This window comes from Monodon monoceros, unplaced genomic scaffold (assembly GCF_005190385.1).
Source record: "Monodon monoceros isolate NGI ecotype Baffin Bay Population unplaced genomic scaffold, NGI_Narwhal_1 Super_Scaffold_14, whole genome shotgun sequence".
In the NCBI taxonomy this organism is placed as follows: domain Eukaryota; kingdom Metazoa; phylum Chordata; class Mammalia; order Artiodactyla; family Monodontidae; genus Monodon; species Monodon monoceros.
Window position 1 is genome coordinate 39,300,455 of NW_021703770.1, and position 24,755 is coordinate 39,325,209.

Sequence of the window (24,755 nt, forward strand, 5' to 3'; positions counted from 1 at the left end):
CCGCGTCCCCTGCGTCAGCAGGCGGACTCTCAACCACTGCGCCATCAGGGAAGCCCGGGTGCTTTGTTTTGTTGCTTATCTTTATTGATCACTTATTATGTGCCAGGCATTCAGGGGTTTTATATGCATCGTCTCTGTAAATCACCACAGCACACATGAAGTAAGTTCTGTTATTATTATTATTATTATTATCGTCATTATCACCTCCAAGGACAGATGATAAACCTGAGACTTTAAAAAATTCGATAACTTACTTCAGTTCACCCAGGTCATAAGTGACAAGCCTAGGATTCATACCCAGGCCATTTAACGCTGAAGTCCAGGCTCTTAACCACTATTCCCTGATTGATTTAAGAATTAATTAAAATAATGTAAAGTGCCTGCCACATTGTAGGCACGCAATACATAGTAGCCATCTATTTGTCTCAACTATAATGATAATTACAGTTATTAAACATATTGGATGTGAGTGGAGGGATATGTTTTAGAATCCTCTCAGTAGATCTCTGAGACGTTGTGTTTCCTGGTACAATGGATATCAGTCTACAAGTATGACTGATGTCAAAATCAACTGTAACCCACTCATTAATAGAAAAAAACATGCTTGGTAAGTATCGATGCAAACTGTGACTTGTGTCCATTCTGAAACCAAGGAGACAAGTTTGCCCTTTGACAATTGTACTCGATGACAATAGACATTCTCATTGTTTCCTTCTTAGTATGGAAACCTAACTCTCCCTGAAGATACAGCCATTGGAACTGTCATCTTAACCATCCAGGCCACCGATGCTGATGAACCACATACGGGAAGTTCTAAAATCCTGTACCGAATTACACAGGGAGACAGTGAGGGACATTTGGAGATTGAAACAGATCCCGAAACCAATACTGGATATGTCAAGGTTAAAAAGGTAAAGAGCACGTTGAATGGAATTTGTCTTTTTCAAAGGTTAATTTACTTAGGACCATTCAAGGACCTATAAGCAGAGGTGACATATTAGCAGTGACCTCTCAGGTGTGTGATGGACTCCTGGAACACTCTCAGTCATTCCTGTCCTCCCAAAAGACAGAAGGCAGGATTCTTGTTCTGGGTCTGTCACTAACTGACCAAGTAGCCTTTGCAGAGTGAGGTAGGATTGACAAATAAAATATATAAACTACAAGATAGAGAGTTTTTTAGTATAAGTATGTCCCATGAAATACTTGGGACATACTTATACTAAAAAATTGCTTGTTGTTTACCTGCAATTCCAATATAACCAGTTGTTCTATATTTTTATTTGCTAAATCTTGGGCAAGGTGGTGCTCCAGGCTTTATTTCTCTCTTTGCAAATGTGGGGTATTAGACTAGATGAACCCTGTGAGCCCTTTAGGCTGCTAGACTCTTTATTCTAATGGGCCAGCCATTGGCTCCTCTTTAATAATGACTGGAAATTGGTAGGTCTCCTTTAATAGACAAGTTTTAATAAACAAGTTTATTCTTTCATGGCTTCTTCCCTGCCTACCCCTTACTTTCATCTTTTATGGTATTGCTGCGTCCACTGGCTCTTGCTTCGTCTCTCCCTTTGTAAGGACTGGGTAGTCTAGAGCCAAAATCTTGATTACCATGATACTTGCTTTTTAATAGAGGGTCTTCCCATCCTTCCCTCAGTCTAATCCCATCCCCTACTGTGTACAGCTGAAGTTTGACCCTTTCCTCCATGGCTGCCTCATTTATGCTTTAGAGCATGTAAACCGTTTACCAGATGACTCAATAGGAAGCAGCGCTTGTCATCCAATGTAGTTAGAATTAAAAGGGGTCAGAGTTACAGCAATTGAGACTTTGCAGACATGGTTGAATGCTGAAGGTTTGTAGGGCAGTGTGTTGGAGGCTGCAAAAGAAAGCTCTGGAGGAAAGTTTTGACCCAGAATAAAGGAAAGCTAAAGTAGAGGCTAAAAATGAAGACAGAATAATTTCACAGAAAATAGAAGCACAGGGAGAAAAGTGCTAATGCTGAAGGAAGCCCTGGGGCAGAATCTCAGAATTCTGATACCATTATGACTATATAACCTACTTCTGACAAAGGGCCTCGCTGAGTTTTAGCTGCGAGGTTTTTGTGTGGACCTACTCAAGACATTAGTATTTTGTGTGAGTCTGACATTTGGAAAAGGTGCCATAACATCTTCCCCCTCTATTCATGGCTGCCTACATGGAGACAAAGAACTCAGAAGGAAAGGCTAATTTTCAGAGTTTGCAGCGGGTGGTCCAGGCAACATACGTGATCTTTTTGCAGGAGGTAGGGGCAGGTAGCTTCTATTCTCCCACAGGCCCAGAGCTCTCTAGGTATCTAAGAGAAGATAAAGCCCTGTCTATCTCAGTATGAATGAGTCCCACATGTCAGTAATTTTTCATGATGGCTTGTTGTGAATCAAGTTAATTGGACCATTTGTGGCTAAAGGGCACCTATAGGGAAAAATTGGTAACCTTGATGATTAGCGGTAGGTAAGGGCTGTAAGTATCCTCCCACATGCTCTTGACACGAGGAGGTATGTTACAGTACAGCAGGCCTCTGGCCAAAATCTTTGTCACATCCTTATTTTGTTTGTGGTTATATTCCAAGTGTCCAGAATATCGCCTGGCACATAGTGGAGGTTCAATAAACATTGGTTGCGTTGAATAAATAATTGAATACTGTGCCATGTACAATTAATGACAAGCTGGGACAAAAAACCAGCATCCAACTTGTGCTTTAGGCTTGTGACGTCCCAGCTCTCTGTCCCTCAGGCACTGTGGGCACAGTACTCTAGTGAGAGGATTCATCTGACTGTCCACAGAAAAGGTGTTGATACACACAACAGAACTGGCGTCCTGGAACTATGAAGGCTATAAGCTGCTGGACTAGCCAGATGCCACACTCTTGTTCATTTAATGACCAAGAGATATACTATATTGTTAACCAAACTGCATGTCTTGAATACCACTAATATCACAAAACCTCTTTGTAGGATCACTTTGCTAATTAACAAACCTTCTAGGCAGCTTGAGATAGTGTGAGCTCAAAGCCTGTAGTAGCTGCCTCTGGAGTGTGGATCTCTGATTAGGATCTGTCAAATGCTAAGTGACAGCCAGCCCAGAGGTGTGGATTCTTGATGAGGATACACTAGATGTTAGCCAACTGCCCCAAGGATGTGTGTACTCACATTGACAGATGTATGTATTCATACAGTTTTCAGTATTTTAAATAAATTAGACTCTATTATGTGGTTTTTCGTGTGTAGCTTAGCCTTACTTCTAATTCCCTCCCCATTAAGCTATCCATTGCTTCAGGACCATTGTGTTGATCATTTTTTAAAAATTTAAAATCCCAATGTAGACTACTTTTTTTTTTTTTTTTTTTTGCGGTACGCAGGCCTCTCACTTTTGTGGCCTCTTCCGTTGCGGAGCACAGGCTCCGGATGCGCAGGCTCAGCGGCCATGGCTCACGGGCCCAGCCGCTCCGCGGCATGTGGGATCTTCCAGGACCAGGGCATGAACTCATGTCCCCTGCATCAGTAGGTGGACTCTCAACCACTGCGCCACCAGGGAAGCCCCAGACTACTTTTATTTCCTAATATTTTCTTCATTTTTTTTAAACGTCTTTATTGGAGTATAATTGCTTTACATTGTTGTATTATTTGCTGCTGTATAACAAAGTGAATCAGCTCTACACATACATATATCCCCATATCCCCTCCCTCTTGCATCTCCCTCCCACCCTCGCTATCCCACCCCCTAGGTGGTCCCAAAGCACCGAGCTGATCTCGCTATGCTATGCAACTGCTTCCCACTAGCTATCTATTTTACATTTGGTAGTGTATATATGTCCATGCCACTCTCGCACTTTGTCCCAGCTTACCCTACCGCTCCCCATGTCCTCAAGTCCATTCTCTACTTCTGCATCTTTATTCCTGTCCTGCCCCTAGGTTCTTCAGAACTATTGGATTTTTTTTTTTAGATTCCATATATATGTGTTAGCATATGGTATTTGTTTTTCTCTTTCTGACTTACTTCACTCTGTATGACAGACTCTAGGTCCATCCACCTCACTACAAATAACTCAATTTCATTTCTTTTTATGGCTGAGTAATATTCCATTGTATATATGTGTCACATCTTCTTTATCCATTCATCTGTTGATGGACACTTAGGTGGCTTCCATGTCCTGGCTATTGTAAATAGAGCTGCAATGAATATTGTGGTACATGTCTCTTTTAGAATTATGGTTTTCTCAGGGTATATGCCCAGTAGTGGGATTGCTGGGTCATATGGTAGTTCTATTTTTGGTTTTTTAAGGAACCTCCATACTGTTCTCCATAGTGGCCATATCAGTTTACATTCCCACCAACAGTGCAAGAGGGTTCTCTTTTCTCCACACCCTCTCCAGCATTTATTGTTTGTAGATTTTTTGATGATGGCCATTCTGACCCGTGTGAGGTGATACCTCATGGTAGTTTTGATTTCCATTTGTCTAATGATTAGTGATGTTGAGCATCTTTTCATGTGTTTGTTGGCAGTCTGTATATCTTCTTTGGAGAAATGTCTATTTAGATCTTCTGCCCATTTTGGGATTGGGTTGTTTGTTTTTTTGATATTGAGCTGCATGAGCTGCTTGTATATTTTGGAGATTAATCCTTTGTCTGTTGATTCATTTGCAAATACATTCTCCCATTCTGAGGGTTGTCTTTTTGTCTTGTTTATGGTTTCCTTTGCTGTGCAAAAGCTTTTAAGTTTCATTAGGTCCCATTTCTTTATTATTTTTTTTTATTTCCATTTCTCTAGGAGGTGGGTCAGAAAGGATCTTGCTGTGATTTATGTCATAGAGTGTTCTGCCTATATTTTTCTCTAAGAATTTTATAGTGTCTGGCCTTACATTTAGGTCTTTAATCCATTTTGAATTTATTTTTGTGTATGGTGTTAGGGAGTGTTCTAATTTCATTCTTTTACATGTACCTGTGCAGTTTTCCCAGCACCACTTATTGAAGAGGCTCTCTTTTCTCCATTGTATATTCTTGCCTCCTTTATCAAAATAAGGAGACCATATGTGTGTGGGTTTATCTCTGGGCTCTCTATCCTGTTTCATTGATCTATATTTCTGTTTTTGTGCCAGTACCATATTGTCTTGATTACTGTAGCTTTGTAGTATAGTCTGTAGTTGGGGAGCCTGATTCCTCCAGCTCCATTTTTCTTTCTTAAGATTTCTTTTGCTACTTGGGGTCTTTTGTGTTTCCATACAAATTGTAAAATTTTTTGTTCTAGTTCTGTGAAAAATGCCATTGGTAGTTTGGTAGGGATTGCATTGAATCTGTAGATTGCTTTGGGTAGTAGAGTCATTTTCACAATGTTGATTCTTCCAATCCAAGAACATGGTATATCTCTCCATCTGTTTGTGTCGTCTTTAATTTCTTTCATCAGTGTCTTACAGTTTTCTGCATATAGGTCTTTTGTCTCCTTAGGTAGGTTTATTCCTAGGTATTTTATTCTTTTTGCTGAAATGGTAAATGGGAGTGTTTCCTTAATTTCTCTTTCAGATTTTTCATCAATAGTGTATAAGAATGCCAGAGATTTCTGTGCATTAATTTTGTATCCTGCTACTTTACCAAATTCATTGATTAGCTCTAGTAGTTTTCTGGTAGCATCTTTTGGATTCTCTATGTATAGTATCATGTCATCTGCAAACAGTGACAGTCTTATTCCTTCTTTTCCAATTTGGATTCCTTTTATTTCTTTTTCTTCTCTGATTGCTATGGCTAAAACTTCCAAAACTATGTTGAATAATAATGGTGAGAGTGGGCAACCGTGTCTTGTTCCTGATCTTAGTGGAAATGGTTTCAGTTTTTCACCATTGAGAATGATGTTGGCTGTGGGTTTGTCATATATGGCCTTTATTATGTGGAGGAAAGTTCCCTCTATGCCCACTTTCTGGAGGGTTTTTATCATAAATAGGTGTTGAATTTTGTTGAAAGCTTTTTCTGCATGTATTGGGATGATCATATGTTTTTCATCCTTCAATTTGTTACTATGGTGTATCACATTGATTGATTTGCATATATTGAAGAATCCTTGAATTCCTGGGATAAACCTCTCTTGGTCATGGTGTATGATCCTTTTAATGTGCTTTTGGATTCTGTTTGCTAGTATTTTGTTGAGGATATTTGCATCTATGTTCATCAGTGATATTGGCCTGTAGTTTTCTTTTTTTTGTAACACCTTTGTCTTGTTTTGGTATCAGGATGATGGTGGCCTCGTAGAATGAGTTTGGGAATATTCCTCCCTTTGCTATATTTTGGAAGAGTTTGAGAAGGATAGGTGTTAGCTCTGCTCTAAATGTTTGTGAATGTTCCAAATGTTTCACCTGTGAATCAGTCGGGTCCCAGGATTTTGTTTGATGAAGATTTTTAATCACAGTTTCAATTTCAGTGCTTGTGATGTGTCTGTTCGTATTTTCAATTTCTTCCAGTCTCAGTCTCAGAAGGTTGTACTTTTATAAGAATTTGTCCATTTTATTGGCATATAGTTGCTTGTAGTAATCTCTCATGATCCTTTGTATTTCTGCAGTATCAGTTATTACTTCTCCTTTTTCATTTCTAAGTCTATTGATTTGAATCTTCTCCCTTTTCTTCTTGATGAGTCTGGCTAATGGTTTATCAATTTTGTTTATCTTCTCAAAGAACCAGCTTTTAGTTTTATTGATCTTTGCTACCATTTCCTTCATTTCTTTTTCAGGTATTTCTGATCTGATCTTTATGATTTATTTCCTTCTGCTAACTTAGGGGTTTTTTTTTGTTATTCTTTCTCTAATTACTATAGATGTAAGGTTACATTGTTTTTTTGAGATTTTTCTTGTTTCTTGAGGTAGAATTGTAGTGCTATAAACTTCCCTCTTAGAAATGCTTTTGCTGTATCCCATAGGTTTTGGGCCATCGAGTATTCATTGTTATTTGTTTGTAGGTATTTTTTAATTTCTTCTTTGATTTCTTGAGTGATCTCTTGGTTATTTAGTAGCGTGTTGTTGAGCTTCCTTGTGTTTGTATTTTTTACAGTTATTTTTTTCCTGTAATTGATATCTAGTCTCATAGCATTGTGGTCAGAAAAGATACTTGATATGATTTCAGTTTTCTTAAATTTACCAAGCCTTGATTTGTGACCCAAGATGTGATCTATCCTGGAGAATGTTCCATGAGCACTTGAGAAGAAAGTGTATTCTGTTGTTTTTGGATGGAATAGCCTATAAATATCAATTAAGTCCATCTTGTTTAATGTATCATTTAAAGCTTGTGTTTCCTTATTTATTTTCATTTTCGATTATCTGTCCATTGGTGAAAGTGAGGTGTTAAATTCTCCTACTATTATTGTGTTACTGTCACTTTCCCCTTTTATGGCTGTTAGCATTTGCCTTATGTATTGAGGTGCTCCTATGCTGGGTGCATAAAGATTTACAATTGTTATATCTTCTTCTTGGATTGATCCCTTGATCATTATGTAGTGTTCTTCTTTGTCTCTTGTAATAGTTTTTATTTTAAAGTCTGTTTGTCTGATATGAGAATTGCTACTCCTGCTTTCTTTTGATTTCCATTTGCATGGAAAATCTTTTTCCATCCCCTCACTTTCAGTCTGTATGTGTCCCTAGGTCTGAAGTGAGTCTCTTGTAGACAGCATATATATGGGTCTTGTTTTCATATCCACTCAGCCAGTCTATGTCTTTTGGTTGGAGCTCTTAATCCATATACGTTTAAGGTAATTATTGATATGTATGTTCCTATTACCATTTTCTTAATTGTTTTGTGTTTGTTATTGTAGGTCTTTTCCTTCTCTTGTGTTTCTTGCCTAGAGAAGTTTCTTTAGCATTTGTTGTAAGGCTGGTTTGGTGGTGCTGAATTCTCTTAGCTTTTCCTTGTCTGTAAATGTTTTAATTTCTCAGTGAATCTGAATGAGATTCTTGCTGGGTAGAGTAATCTTGGTTGTAGGTTTTTCCCTCTCATCACTTTAAATATGTCCTGTCACTCCTTTCTGGCTGCAGAGTTTCTGCTGAAAGATCAGCTATTAATCTTATGGGGATTCCCTTGTATGTTATTTGTTGCTTTTCCCTTGCTGCTTTTAATATTTTTTCTTTGTATTTAATTGTTGATAGTTTGATTAATATGTGTCTTGGCATGTTTCTCCTTGGATTTATCCTGTATGGGACTCTCTGTGCTTCCTGGACTTGATTAACTATTTCCTTTCCCATATTAGGGAGCTTTTCAACTATAATCTCTTTAAATATTTTCTCACTCCCTTTCTTTTTCTCTTCTTCTTTTGGGTCCCCTATAATTCGAATGTTGGTGCATTTAATGTTGTCCCAGAGGTCTCTGAGATTGTCCTCCACTCTTTTCATTCTTTTTTCTTTATTCTGCTCTGCAGTAGTTATTTCCACTATTTTATCTTCCAGGTCACTTATCCATTCTTCTGCCTCAATTATTCTGCTATTGTTTCTCTAGAGAATTTTTAACTTCATTTATTGTGGTGTTTATCATTGTTTGCCCTTTAGTTCTTCTAGGTCCTTGTTAAAGGTTTCTTTATTTTCTCCATTCTGTTTCCATGGTTTTGGATCATCTTTGCTATCATTACTCTGAATTGTTTTTCAGGTAGACTGCCTATTTCCTATTCATTTGGTCATGTTTGGTCTGGTGGGTTTTTACCTTGCTCCTTCATTTGCTGCATATTTCTCTGTCTTCTCATTTTGCTTAACTTACTGTGTTTGGGGTCTCCTTTTCACAGGCTGCAGGTTTGTAGTTCCTGTTGTTTTTGGTGTCTGCCCGCAGTGGGTAAGATTAGTTCAGTGGGTTGTGTAAGCTTCCTGGTGGAGGGGACTGGTGCCTGTGTTCTGGTGGATGAGGCTGGATCTTGTCTTTCTGGTGGACAGGTCCATGTCTGGTGGTGTGTTTTGGGGTGTCTGTGAACTTATTATGATTTTAGGCAAACTCTCTGCCAATCGGTGGAGTTGTGTTCCTGTCTTGCTAGTTGTTCTGCAGGGGGTATCCAGCACTGGGGCTTGCTGGTCATTGACTGGAGCTGGGTCTTAGCATTGAGATGGAGATCTCTGGGAGAGTTCTTGCTGATTGATATTATGTGGGGCCAGGAGGTCTCTGGTGGCCCAATGTCCTGAACTCAGCTCTCCCACCTCAGAGGCTCAGGCCTGACACCTGGCCAGAGCACTAAGACCCTGTCAGCCACACAGCTCAGAAAAAAAAGGAAAAAAAATAGAAAGAAAGAAAAATAAATAAAATTATTAAACTAAAAAATTATTTTAATTATTAAAAAAAATTTTTTTAAAGAAGAGAGCAGCCAAATCAATAAACAAATCTACCCATGATAACAAGTGCTAAAAACTGAACTAAGATAACCTTATAAATCAGAAACTAGTCAGTCACATACAACAAACCCAAAGTCTACAGTTGCTCCCAAAGGCCACCACCTCAATTTTGGGATGATTCATTGTCTATTCAGGTATTCCACAGATGCAGGGTACGTCAAGTTGATTATGGAGATTTAATCTGCTACTCCTGAGGCTGCACAGAGAAATTTCCCTGAAGCTTGTTTAGACGGTGCTGTGAATCCCCTCTCCTCCTGCACCCTGAAACAATGATCTCTTGCCTCTTAGGCAGGTCCAGACTTTTTCCCGAACTCCCTCCCAGCTAGGCATGGCGCACTAACCCCTTCAGGCTCTGTTCACGTTGCCAACCCCAGTCCTCTCCCTGGGATCCGACCTCCAAAGCCCGAGCCTCAGCTCCCAGCCCCGCCCACCCTGGGCGGGTGAGCAGACAAGCCTCTCGGGCTGGTGAGTGCCAGTCAGCACCGATCCTCTGTGCGGGAATCTCTCCGCTTTGCCCTCTGCAGCCCCGTTGCTGTGCTCTCCTCTGTGGCTCTGAAGCTTCCCCCCTCCGCCACCCGCAGTCTCTGCCCGCGAAGGGGCTTCCTAGTGTGTGGAAACCTTTCCTCCTTCACAGCTCCCTCCCACTGGTGCTGGTCCCGTCCCTATCCTTTTGTCTCTGTTTTTTCTTTTTTTCTTTTACCCTACCCAGGTACGTGGGAGTTTCTTGCCTTTTGGGAGGTCTGAGGTCTTCTGCCAGCATTCAGTAGGTGTTCTGTATGAGTTGTTCCACGTGTAGATGTATTTCTGGTGTATCTGTGGGGAGGAAGGTGACCTCCGCGTCTTACTCTTCCGCCATCTTGAAGCTCCTCTCCCTGATATTTTCTTAATCACAATTCTATCAGAACCTGTTCATCTGAATTACAAATGTGCTAACAGCAGGTAAAATTCACTGAGGAGCGCACACTCCACAACTGAAGCCCCTTGTGCTTCATGAAGCACTTCTGCACATGCTCCTTTTCTTCTCACGCCAACTCTGAGGGAGGCAGAAATAGCCCCGCTGTACAGATGAGGTTCAGGCCCACAGCAAGATGCAGTCAGTCCCCCAGGGATGGCAGAGTTGGGAACTTGACCCCAGGCTTCTGACTCCCTTCAGGAAATGATTTCTGTTGGGGCCTGGCATTGCCATTTACTAGCTCTGCGACCTTGACCGAATGTTGTAACCTCAGACCTCAGTTTTCTGATCTGAAACATTGGTGAAATGGCAGCACCTTCTTGATAAGGACATTGGAGGATTCAGTGTGAAAATACATATATAGCTCTTAACACAGCCCCCAGCAGGTAGCAGTCAATTTAATGAATGTCCAGCATTATCTTAATTCTAATTAATTAGAGTGAGGGCAGAAGCCAGGATTCTGCCTGTGGATAGATGTGTTTTCACTTCTTGCCAAGGGGACCAAACTTGTCTAATCCAAGAGTCAAATGGTGCCCACTGGGGACTGCTGACTCAGCCTCTCTATGGGAGGACCTGGAAATCAGTAATTTTAGTGCCCTGCAAAGTGTTTCTCCTTTACTCTTGCATTACTACCACACTTCACTTTTGACACCAGGTTTGTGGGTTTTCCACACATCAAGCCATTATCCAACACCAGGCTGATGTCCTACAATTTAACTCAGTTCTGACACTGTCTACCTGGAGATAGCATCAGACCCCACAGGTTAAGGGCTCAGTCCCACAAGACTCCCCCGCACCCCACTTCAAAAGTCAATTGCAAGTCCTAGGTTGTCACCTGTATTTCTGACTGACTGGCTATAAATCAGAGGTTCCCATGACTCTCTCCTTGGGTTGGATCATTTGCTAGAGCAGCTCACAGAGCTCAGGGAAACATATTTACCAATTTTTATTTAATAAAGGATATGATAAGGGATATAGATGAGCAGCCAGATGAGGAGATACATAGGGCGAGGTCTGGGAGGGCCCCAAGAGTAGGAGCTTCTGTCCCATGGAGTTAGGGTGTGTATTCACTTTCCCAGCACATCGATGTGTTCACTAACCCACAAGCTCTCTGAAGGCCTCACTTTGGGGATTTTTACTGAGGCTTCATCATGTAGACATGATTGATCATTAACTCAATCTCCAGCCCCTCTCCCCTTCCAGGGGTGGGGGGTGGGGTGGGTGTGGGGCTGAAAGTTCCAAGCTTCTAATCATGGCTTGGTCTTTCTGGTAACCAGCCCCCATCCTGAAACCATCCAAGGAGCCACCAAGAGTCACCTCATTAGAATAAAAGGCACTCCTATCATCCAGGAAATTCCAAGGGATTTAGGAGCTCAGTGTCAGGAACCAGGGGCACAGACCAATATATACATTTTTTATTGTTTCACTTGCCCCAAGTGATGCTTAGGATTAAGCAAGTTTTAGAAGCGCTGTCCTCTCTCTGTTTACTGCTGCCCCAAGCTCTCACCTGTTGTGTGGTAGATCATCATACCCTTGGGACCAAGCAGGTGTCAGGAGCCAGGAAGGCTATTTCTTTGAGCCCTGCCTGGCTCATCAATAACTCCCCTGGCACCCCCTTTCTTGAAATTCAGGGGTTTGTTTTGGCTTTAATTTTTTTTTATACAAATGTTGTCACTTCTTCATTATGGCTGATTCTTTTTCATTCTTAGTACGTGACTTATTTTTAACCAGCAAGGGTATCATCTGGAAAACTAATGTGCACTTTTTCCTCATCACTGATGATTGGTGTAAATGTTAAATATCCCCAGTCTCAATTCCTTTCCTTCGGCACTTTATCTCTGCTTCCAGGTGGAATCTAAATCAGGGGGTTTGACCTTTTGAGCAGTTGTATGCAGAAGAGCGATTGTGGCATGAGCATATGTTTTCAGCTTACCTGAGGAGTAAGTTGCCCAGATGGGCCCGAGGTAATCCCAAGAGGCCGTAAGGGTCTCTTGACTTGGCTTTGCAGGCCTGCCATGTCATGAAAGACAGTATATGTGGTTTGACAAGGCTCGTCCTTGATTCAACTCTGCTGATTATCATTTGCAAATTTAGCATCGTCCATTTCTAATTTTATCCCTGGAAAACTTGGTTCAGTGTTTTTCCTGGTGTGAAAGTTAAGCAGACTGATTGATGGCAGGCTGATTCTTCCATTCAGTAAGTGTTTCAGGAGCACTGACACCCTCTCCTAGGAGGGTGACTCCCAAGAGACTGACACTGGTCTCGCTGCCCAGGTCAGATGAATTCAAATCCATCCCTCCCATGGCTGCTCCCAGAGTTAACTTTCTGCAACACAAATCCCCGCCCTTGTCAGTCTTGCACTCACCACCTTTCTCTGCTCATCAAGGATAAAGTCCCAACTCCTTAGCTTGATGTGTATCTTCTCTGTCATCTCTCTCTTCTCTCAGCTTCACATGTTCTGTTCTGGTAACACAGGCTGCTCCACCTCTGCAGATATACCGTCTCATTTCTTTACCCCTCACCTCTGGTGACCACATGAAGGGATGGAAAAGCCAGGGAGGGGACTTAGGACCTGATGATAAGAATGGGGGGTGTGCATCCTCTGCCTGAGCACGTAGAATGATGTGCTGCCTGTCTGAGCTTGGGTGTGGCTGGACCCACAAGGAACAGAGTGCTGTGTCCTTTATCCACGCGGCAGGCTTGCTCTGGGGGCCGCTGCCTTCCTGCTCCATCAACCAGATCTCGGTTTGACACCCCTGCCCTTATCCCCTGAGATGATGAATGGGTCCCTGGGAGTCAGATGCTCCAGCTTGCACACACCTCCTCACAACCCCCCAGGTGAGCGGCCCTTTCAGACCATGTGGTAGTGATCAACAGGTCATCATGGGGTTGTGCCCTGCGGGCAGTGGGTGCTTATCTCTATGAAAAACCTCATTTTTACATTGTAGTTAGCTTACAAGATTTTATATCCTGTATTTTAACAAAAGTCAATTGATTCTTATTTTCTACCTCAAATGACCTTGAGTCTTCATACTTAATTCTTTCTCTTCCATATGGGCAAACTTTCTATTATACTTTCTTTTGAACTAGAAATTGGGTTGTGATGTTGTGTGTGTTTGTGTGTACGTGGAGGAGAGGGTTTCTAGAGAGTGGGGATTTTCTCCAGAATCTCTTTCCCACTGGAGTCTCCAAGGGCTTGAGAAGGACCAAGGCCTTCTCATTTTTATCTATCCTAATGGATATACTATGGGCACTGCATGTCAGGGAAGTGATGAGAAGCAAAGAAGAATATAACACAATTCCTCTCCTCAGAGAGCTCATGGTCAATAAGGATCTAGAATATATAACCAAACAATTAGAATCCTGAGTTAAGTGTGATGAGATTACAGAGGACATGGAGCTCACCCATTTGGGGATAGAGAGGAAGGTCCAGGGAAGCCAATATGGTGAGGACAGCATTGAGCCAATTTTTGACTGAGTGGGAGAATTTTTTCAGATGTTGGGGAAGGGCAGGCCAAGCTAATGCAATCACGTGTCAATTTTTCTCTTCATGAAAGGATACTACCGTTTTTGTTTAACTGATGAGAAACTGATATAAACTCAAGTTAAAGAGCTGACAGCTCACCAGGAGATCCTGGGTCCTCCAGGCCTGGAAGAGTGAATAAAACAGTGCAGTTCCCATAATCTATAATGTGCCTTTTGGGCTTTACTTTGGTTCCTTCATCTTTTTGAGGTCATGGGTACCTTTGAGACTCTGACAAAAGCTACATATCCTCCCCCTACCAAAAGATTCACATATGAACATATGTATTGTTAAACAACAAAAATTCAATTGAGTAAATTTAAGGATCAAATTGGCTTTATTAAATACTTCATAAATCAAATGTCATCCGACTTAGCAAATAGAAAGAAGCTACACCAAGCTGTAGAAAAGAAAAGATTTTTTAAAGGTAGAAAGGGGGCAGACAAAGGAAATTATTAGCAAAGAATGCATTGTTTCAGACAAGGTTGCCCCCCTAAGGGGAACAAAAGGGCCTATGGGGTGGATTACCTCACTAGTGCTGACCAGATAATTCAAGACTGACTGGTTAAAGGTTGCATTCCTGGAGCAGGGATTGAAACTGCAATAGGTTAGTTATTAAGTTTTGATTTGCTTACATGGGGTTTAGCACAAGTGACTCCATTTTGGGCCTGCTGTTTCTTTTTAACAATTTTCCCCTTTTGATCAGACTCTCAGCTTATCTGAGAGATGTGATCAAAATGTAAGGCATTAAATGCCACTATCACATACCTCTCTGTAGTTCTCTCAGCTTCTGTTGATCCTCTGTGTGGTACTCACAAGTCATAATGTTTTTTTGCTTAATCTCTGTGATAGTCACAGGCATCAGCTTCAGGTTCACAATTTTTAAGTTGGTCATTCTCTTTGTCTCTTTTCTGATGTTCTAGTCTTAGGGAGACTTGATAGTTAGCAGTTGTGAGCATGCATTTAATGCTTTTTTTTTGCGGTACGCGGGTCTCTCACTGTTGTGGCCTCTCCCGTTGCGGAGCACAGGCTCCAGACGCGCAGGCTCAGCAGCCATGGCTCACGGGTCCAGCCACTCTGCGGCATGCGGGATCTTCCCGGCCCGGGGCACGAACCCGTGTCCCCTGCATCGGCAGGCGGACTCTCAACCACTGCGCCACCAGAGAAGCCCTGCATTTAATGCTTTTGAGAGAATACAGCACATGAGGGAGAGTACTCTGATTCTAACAAGCAGGATAATTCCCAATGTCTGGAGTGCACTTTGGAGCCATGGTCCCCAAGACCCAAACCAATCAAATCAAATAAGTCAAAGAAAGACTCCATGGCAGAAGTCACTCTTTTAAGCCAAGAGAAGTGGCTTGCTCAGTGATCTTATGGAACTGAATTTCAGCTTCCCCAGAAGTGTTACTCCAGGTGCAGCAGGTGGTATTGGCCACAGTGTAGACACCTCCTTGCTCAGCTAAAAGAGAATCAAGGGCTATATTATTATCAAGAACAACTTGGGCCAGAAAGCCTAAAGATTTTTTTGTTGGACAGCTATTGCTCTAACAGAGGATTTTTCAATATGTTTCAATATTTTCAAGAGTTAAGGAAACGTTCCTGATCTAGTCTCATTTACATATACTCTTTTTTTTTTTCTCTCATTTACATATATTCTTAACTGGGGAAGTATGGCCCTGCTAAAGGAAGTGAATCCTGAGTCATGAATACCTCTTGATAATTCCTTTCTAACTCAATGACGTAAATCCAGGGGAGTCAACCAATGAGGTGTCTCAGTTTGTTTGTGAACATTTAGGGGAACAGTTAGATAACCTAAGAGACATTGCCTGATATGTACCAGCCGTCTAGGTACATAAGAAGAATGACAACCACCACAGGCAAAGATAAATCCTGTCGGGACACAAATCACTTCCACCAAGGTGGCACTGTTAATAGATTCACTTGCAGGGATAGTTGCATTTGCCTGTTCAAGCTAGATGTCAGTTAGGTTTTCTCCTAGCCTGAAATAGTAGTTGTTTTAAATTTCAGAGGTTACCTCCCTTAGCAGTGGTCTGGAAGATACAGATGATGGTGTTACCTTTCCAGGCCAATGCCAGAGTAAAAGAAAGGGAAAGAAAAAAAAAAGTTTCTTGTTGTTCAGTTGAAGTACGAAGTCTTGATGTGGTGTCTTGGAAGGAAGCATCTACCTCAGTGTCAGCTACTTCTCTTCCCAGTCAATTTGATTTGGAGATTTCCAGCATTTGTATAAGACCAGATGTCAGGTGGAGTCTTCTTCAGCTGTGAGATGTGTATCCAAGGTTTAAGACCCTGAAGTTTGGCTGCCATCTGGGTAGTGAGGAGGACCTGGTATAGTCCCTTGCAAGGAGATTCAAGGGCAGTCTTTGTCCTTAGTGCTTCCAATTCAGAAGGGTGGGAGAAAACTGGAAACATTAGTTTGGAAAGTTGTAGCCAGATATTTGAGGAAAGTAGAAAAATTCAGGATCCAGTCCAGTTTACAGGTATATAACAAATCCTTAAAGATAATTAGCAGGATTAGAATCTAATATAGATAAAGGTACAAACATAATTTATTAAGCAGTTAATAAATTTAAGTAGTTATTCCTGCTTTTTTAAAAAAATCTTTTTAAGGATAATCCTACTAAAACTTAATTTGTTTGCATTAAATTTGCCTTGATTATTTACATAAGTGCAGCAAGAATAGTGATTGACTATATAAGCTCTTTTTAAGATTGCTTTGCTGGAACCTTGGAAGCAAGGTACTCTCTGAGTCTATGTATCTCTCTCTCAAATGTGACAATTCAGTCCAAGCCTTGGTAATATGGTCAATGTTTCCAGTTGTGTTCCATTACAGGAGAACAGATTCTTATTGAACTTATGTGAATGACTACCTATATTGCCATGAAAAGAATACATTAAGAGTTTCTAAATTCTGGAGAGATCATGTAGAAAAAAATGTCATTTTTGTTTACAAAGGTATAGTGTATCAATTGCTGTAAGTCATAGATTGCTTAAGTGAAAAGATTTCTTTAAATCTGGAAAACCAAAGCATTAAGGAACCAGCAGTGTTTTAAAAGTCATACAAATTATAATCAATTCCTCCTCATTTTATTTAATCCAATGTAATTATTACTTTGCTCTGTTTGAATCTAGTTTTTCCACTAGTTCTGGAAATTCTTACTCAGTTTAGTTTTATGATCTTAAAATGATCAGAGGGCTTCCCTGGTGGCGCAGCGGTTGGGAGTCCGCCTGCCGATGCAGGGGACGCGGGTTCGTGCCCCGGTCCGGGAAGATCCCACATGTCACGGAGCGGCTGGGCCCGTGAGCCATGGCCGCTGAGCCTGCGCGTCCGGAGCCTGTGCTCCGCAACGGAAGAGGCCACAACAGTGAGAGGCCCGCGTACCGCAAAAAAAAAACACAACAAAATGATCAGAAACCTGTATTCTAGAATACCTGTCAGAGTCCTTCTTATGGATTTCTCTGAAGATGAAGCAATTTTGTAGGAACGTTTTCGCAAAAGCATCAGAATAAAAAAATTAACTATCTGTAAATGACAAAATCCTTAAAATGCCCATCATTAAAGATCTGATGAGAATTCATTATAATGGAATTGACAAGGAAATTTGGTTATTTTTGTAATATGTAATGTTTAAGATAATAATTACAATTATGACTGATAACATCATACCAGGAAATAATAGATTTCCAGGAATTTTATCCCATTTCTGTAACACTTATAACATGTATCTATACAAATATAACATAAAGAAGGCTCAGTATTACTTGTTTGATGATTTTTCCCATGTAATTTAACATATCAAATAAGCCTAATTAGTGTAACATCTCTCTTTTTATAAGGAGAAAGAACAAATCTTTTCTGATTTTTCCAAAGGCCCTATGGAAAATCCCAAAGTTATTTCCAGGTCAAAAAGACTTCACTTAGAATTTGATTTGGGGAAGTTTGCCAAAAAATTCAAAAGGTTTTGGACACTTGGCTAAAAAGGATCACAGATCATTATGAAACAATACTTAATTATCCACTTAATTATCCAAAATGACAATAAAAGATTTCAAGAGCAAATGCAATAAGTTACATACTTCTGAGCCAAACTTTGCTCTTTTAATGTTGAGAAGACTCAGTTTACTTAAGTAATCAAAGACCTGATAATAAAGATATAAAACACAAAAAATTATTTTGATAAAACACAAAATCTTTGCTTTCCAGGCAGGTTATTTTACAGATAAAGAAAAAACTTTGTTTAAATTTCTTATTAAGAGTAGATCTCATTTATTAGTAAATCTAATAAAACTTTGTCCTTTTAACAGAGGAAAGAAAATTAAGTTTTAGTTTTACATAAGTATACTACTGGTATTAAAGCTTATTTTAAAACACTTATAATAACAATTTAATTTTTAGCCAACTTGACCACACAAGATTTCCTCATTTTCCCTCTTTTTTTCTGTTTCTCTCTTTCATTCTTCTTAACTTCCTATATCCATAGTTTGTCCTTTTTTTTCTTCCCATTTTGAAATAACTAGTTTTACTTTAGAGCAAAATCACTTTTATTTCCCTCAACAAAATGTATCTCCATACTTCATACCCTTTTAACCAAAAAAAAAAAAAACCTCCAAAACAAAAAACATATCCAATTTTCCTTGCATACAGAGTTGTTTCTTATTATTTTTAATTGCATATATTAGAATTCTTAACCCTTAGAAACCTTAATTTATAGTGAAAACTTAGTAAGCAGTTGTGAACTATTCCACTAGCATTCTTTAGATTAGCAAATTTGTGAATACATTTCATAATTTTTAGAAATACATGCTTCTTCATAGTAAAATTTTTAATGTGGCACAAACCATATATACTAATAGAGCCAAATATCTTTAGTTCCTCTGCAAAAGGAAACCAAAAGTAGGTAAAAATCTACGTTCAGTAATTAATGTTTTAGTATTTTATATTATTTAGAAGTGATCTAGATATTCAATGAACTTCTAACATTTAATTTAGCAAAATGCTAAGGGTGTAAGTTATTAAAGAGAGACTAAGTACACATACCATAAAATATAATTATTGCAGAAAAAAGTTTACCTAAAAACTCTTATCCCACTTACATCTATCTAAATCACTTGCTCCCAACTATTATGTTTAGATTACCCATGAAAACTTCATGAGACATTAGACAAAGTCAGCCATCACCCCAAGCTTTTTTTTTTTTTAATTTTTTGCTGACAAATTTTGTAACAGAGATAACATGGACTTATTTGACTAATAAACCCATGTAGCATAAAATTTGTGTGCCTGTATTATATTCAGTGTAATTCTAGACACATTCTATTTTAAGTAAACCAGCAACTTTAAATTAACTTTGATATAAAATATTTTCCCAGGATATATAAAACTGAAAAACATTTGGATTAGCCTCTATTATATTTTTGAGACTTTCTATGAAGACTAAATTTATATAAATGCTTGTTTGTTTAAGCCAGCTAAATAGAACTCTTTTGTAAATGAGTTTTAGCAATACCATACATCTGCAACACACGTATATGTAGACACACACGAACATACAGATGGATGGAGAGACCTTATCACATCTGTTTTACTAGTTATTAAAAGAGTTGAATTTAAGTTGCTTTTTTTGGTCCTAAATTTCAAATGACCTTTCCCCTTTCTGTTTTTCTTCTGATAAAACTTACCTCCCTGAAGTTTGTACTTTAACATTTACATCTCAGAGGCACAGGGAAAGAATGCAAGTTATAAGCCTTTTAAGATAAAATAGGGGCGGTTTGGAGATTGGTAAAAGGAATAGGTGAACTTTGAATCGCCTCTAGAGCTGCATATCTAGTTTTGCAAAGATTTGTAAGATGAAAAGAATTGCTCTTGATTCCTCAAGGAATTGGTTTGAAACCTAAATGACATTATCAATAGCTTGTCAGTTTTCAGCCTGTTTAAATGGTAAATGTTTCTGGCAGTGTTAAGGAACTCCATGGACCCAAGAGGTATCCTCAAAGAGGGTGCAAAGGTTACTACCTTTCCAGGATCCAGAGTTACTCCCAAAGATAGCGAAAGGAAAAAACTGACAGCCTGCTTGCCCTAGGTAGGCAGAAAGCCAAGCTAAGCTCTTATTTTATTAATAAAAGGTAACTAATTAATAGTTTCTTCAGAGTGGAGAGGCAATTCAGACAGAAGATTACCAGAATGAATATTCAAATAAAGGAGGATGGAGGGGAGCAGTAGGAATTATGTCAGTCCTATAGTCTTTTTGGGGCACTTTTTATTAGCCTTTTGCAATGAAATTTTCAATGACACTATTTTGGAAATTTTAAGTCTTTTGGAGGCTTCTGCATGCCCATTAATTTTAAGTGCAATTCTTTTTTTTTTTTTTCGGTACGCGGGCCTCTCACTGTTGTGGCCTCTCCCGCTGCGGAGCACAGGCTCCGGACATGCAGGCTCAACGGCCATGGCTCACGGGCCCAGCCGCTCCGCGGCACGTGGGATCTTCCCGGACCAGGGCATGAACCCGTGTCCCCTGCATCGGCAGGTGGACTCTTAACCACTGCGCCACCAGGGAAGCCCTAAGTGCAACTCTTAAATGCTTTTATCTAATTGGAACGTTTGCTAGGACCCTTAGCAGCAAATGGAGTTCAACTTCCATTACTTTCTGTTCAGCCATATTTGGGACCTCAGTCTGATGGTTACCAAGCCAAGTTCTTATGCACAAAATTCTAGGTTGTCTTTAGTAAAATTTTGGCCATTTTTTGGTAGGTATTTATAGCTCCTGAGACATAGTTTTTAGACATAAAATAAGCAGGCATGCTGGAAGGTGGTGCACTCAACTCCTTAGAGTTTATGGATCCCATTAGCTATGCTGAACTAATACCTAAAAGGGCTGTGCCACTGACTTCGGGATTGTGCATTGTTTTACCATGTATTGTACCTTGTTGCACAGAAATTTTCTTTAGGTTGGCAGGTGGTCTGTATCAGTCTAACCTGTTCTATGACCAACTTATCCTAATACAGGAGTCTGAGTTAGGTGGTAAGCATTCTAACAGCCCTCAAATGCTCCATCTGTACCCACCAAATTTTGCAGCTCTTTTTTTGGCTTCTGAGATCTCTGCTAGCAATAGCCCTTATCTACACAAAATAAGACAAACAAACATGTACACCTTAACACACCAGAGGTAACCAAGAGAAGGTTGTGCACACCATCAGCAATTCCCAGCATGGATTAAGTCAACAGACTCCAGTAAATGGGGACTGTGGACTGGAACTAGGGAAAGGGATGCTATACAACCGAGGGGAACTTCAGACAGAACCAAGGCCTAGGGACTCAGATTCTGCATGGAACCATCAGCCAGCTCAGGTTGACCCACTGAGCCCTGGACTGGAAAGCCAAGTGGATCAGGAGCTAAACACAAACAGAGTGGAGCTCAGAGGGATTTACCCCCAGCTCTTGGAAATAGCAAGAAGGACAGTGAACTTACAGTTTTTGAGGGGTACCACACCTGTGTTTCTCATTGTCCTCCAAGCTGTTGTAAGTCTCCTTCAATCCCACCACTGCCACCAAATTTGTTAACAAAAATTCAACTGAGGAAATTTAAGGATCCAATTGGCTTTAGTAAACAATTAATGGATTGGGCATTAGCAATCTAGCAAGTAGAAAGAACCTCCGCCAAGCTGTAGAAAAGGAGAGGTTATTAAAGACAGAAAGGAGGCGGAAAAAGGAAATTATTAGCAAAGAATGCATTGTTTCAGGCAAGGTTTCCCTCCTAAAGGGAACAAAAGGGCCTATTGGGCAGATTACCTCACTAGTTCTGATGAGGTAATTCCAGGTTGATTGGTAAAAGGTTGCATTTCTGGGCAGGGGTTGAGACTGTAATTAGGTTAGGTATTAAGTTTTGGTTTGTTGACATGGGGTTTAGCACAAGTGACCCCATTTTGGGCCTCCTGTTTCTTTTTAACAATGCAATATTTAGATTTTGGTTTCTGGGAGTTCATGGATCCCAGGAAACCCTTTCTTCCCCCTTTAGAAGCCCTACTTTAGGGTCTGTCTCACTCCTCAGCAGGTCTCTAGGATTAGGATTTTTTCCCCATAGAATTATGGATTCTGCCTTGAGAGGAACCTTAAAAGAATGTAAACCAATTGTTTGGGTGATATTTTAAAAAAAGAAACAATTGCTTAAATGATACTTAAGTCCTTTTATGCTAGCCTGACATGTATTGTTTAAGCCTATTCTTTTTTTTTTTTTTTTTTTGCGGTACGCGGGCCTCCCCCGTCGCGGAGCACAGGCTCCGGACGCGCAGGCTCAGCGGCCATGGCTCACAGGCCCAGCCGCTCCGTGGCATGTGGGATCTTCCCGGACCGGGGCACGAACCCATGTCCCCTGCATCGGCAGGCGGACTCTCAACCACTGCGCCACCAGGGAAGCCCTGTTTAAGCCTATTCTTGAAAGCTTCCAGAGTTAGGAACTTGCTTTTTGAAGCAACTCTTTCTGTCTTGGGTAGCCCTAACCATTAAATTCTTCCTCAAACTAAACCAAAATTAGTTTCTTGATTTTCATTCCTGGTCCTGTCCGACATGGCTTGAACCAGAGCAGACCATCTATCTCTTGATTGTGTCTGCTAAACTCTCCCACCCTCCATGAGTTTAAAGTCTTTTATTTTGAGGTTTAAGTCCTGAGGTTTCTGGGAAATCATCCTCCACCAATGTGAAAATCTCTGCATAAGCACTTCCCAGTGACTTCTGAGAACCATCTTGAGAGAATCAGTAAGTTTCTGCTGAATGAATGAATTACTCAAGGGTTAATAAATTTGAGGAGTGCTGCATTGATTTCCTCTTCTAGGAGAGTCAGAACACACATTAGTATATTAAAAGTCCTGAGAAGTCCTGCAGCAAAAACTTTTCCATGGCTCTATTATCCTGAAAAGTAAGTTTTTGCTGACACTAGATTAAGAACTGCTGCTCTGTAAGCGTTTTTTCAAGGAACATAGGGAATGAATCTTAAGAGAGCTAATTATCCCCCAATTAATTTTCCTTCTTTTTTTTCCCTACACAGCCTCTTGATTTTGAAGCAGTAGATGTTTACAATATTGTGTTCCAAGCAGAAAACCCGGAGCCTCTGGTGCTTGATGTACAGTACAATGCCAGCTCTTCTGCTACATTCAGACTTAGTGTGACAGATGTGAATGAAGCACCGCAATTTTCCCAACAACTATACCAAGCAAGAGTCAGAGAGGATGTGGCTAAAGGCACTAAAGTGGGCAACGTGACTGCCAAGGATCCGGAAGGTCTGGACATAAGGTAGAGGAGAGCAGCGCTGGGCAGGCCTAGCCGTGCGCTGTGACCACAGATGGTGGGGAGGAGGAAGGGCTGGGAAGGGCAGAGAAGCTGGCCTGACTCCAGGACTCTCCCCTAAGGGAGCAGCCAGCAATCTGAGGCCATGTCCCAGTGCACTTGGTGAATCTGCCCTTGGTTCTGGCAGGTGCCAGTACCCTGGGGGGCATCAGTGAGAATCCAGGCTCGGGCAAGCGGGAAGCAGGTCAGATTCCACCCCAACCTGCCTACTGCAGGTCCCAACTGAGAGCTGGTGAGTTCAGGAGTTGGGGTCTAGAGACTGGGCTGTCCAAAGCTAGGCCCTCTGTCTGGACCAGTCGTGGGACCAGGGTCTGGGGAAGAGTTCCAGCCCCTAAGGCGGACTGGAGTTCTAAACAGAAGAATAAAGCAAAAACCTGACTCAGCAGACTCAGCCACCTGACAAGGTGAAGGGAATCTTCTCAAAGGGGGTCGTATAGGATCCTCAGCTTTGCAGAGAGCAGGTCTGGGGCAACAAGACTCATTCCAGAACTCAGCCCTGGAGAGATGAGTACATGGGCTGAGAAGGTTAAACAAGATGTGTAACTCTTTCTACGTTAGCAATTCTCAATCTTTTTTTTTTTTCAGTGCAATAGAACCCACACAGATTTGCCTTAAATATGTACAATGATAATTAATTTTTCTTAGGTAACATATGTATGTGTATGTATCCATATCTGTATCAATATCTATAACCTTTTTAAGATCATCTAGTCAATAAGCACACAGATAGGACTTGAACCCGGATCTTTTGCTTCTATTGTAGAACATCAGTCCTACTGTCCATGGCATGACAAATATTTTAGCATGACTTAAAACCCATGCATGTGGTTATGAATGACAATTCCTTAAGTGCCTCTAAACATTTAAGGGGAGTTTTGCCTCCCATTGAGCGATCATTTAGGCAATTGGAATCAGTTCCAAGACCTTTTTCTTATTGTCTGTCTGAGTAAAGATCCCACCTACTGTTTTGCTCTGCAAGCACTTGTCAACTTCATAAAGACAAATATGAGGGCTTCCCTGGTGGCACAGTGCTTGAGAGTCCGCCTGCCGATGCAGGGGACACGGGTTCGTGCCCCGGTCCGGGAAGATCCCACATGCCGCGGAGCGGCTGGGCCCGTGAGCCATGGCCGCTGAGCCTGCGCATCCGGAGCCTGTGCCCCGCAGCGGGAGAGGCCACAACAGTGAGAGGCCTGCATACCGCAAAAAAAAAAAAAAAAGAAAGACAAATAGAAAGGAAAGAAGACTTGGGTTGTACTGTATGGATAGTGTAGATACTGCTCCATACATCAGTCACTAATTATGATGGGGCACAAAATGTTCCTAATTTAACAACCATTTATTGTTTAACAAATGCTTCTATCTCCCTTATGAGAATGCTATGAAAGTTATTAGTCAGAGACAAGTGAGTAAAAATTTGACTTTATGAGTGGAGAAAACAAAGGCATTTAAGATCATTCCTCAGATGGATCCAGGAAAAGATATAACGTACGTACTATTAAGTTAAAATCAGGAAGCTGAGAAAGAAGACTGAGAAAGGGAGTGTCCTGTAAGAGACA

General features: G+C 40.8%; 1 protein-coding gene across 1 annotated transcript in view; it reads left to right on the forward strand.

Annotated features, from left to right (window-relative positions):
- Positions 1-24,755, forward strand: part of CDH17 (cadherin 17) — a 96,090-nt gene that overhangs the window by 57,962 nt on the left and 13,373 nt on the right. Inside the window, exons 12-13 of the mRNA XM_029222962.1 lie at positions 720-911; positions 22,901-23,145. Coding sequence (XP_029078795.1) covers positions 720-911; positions 22,901-23,145 — 437 coding nt within the window. The remainder of the gene's footprint in view (positions 1-719; positions 912-22,900; positions 23,146-24,755) is intronic.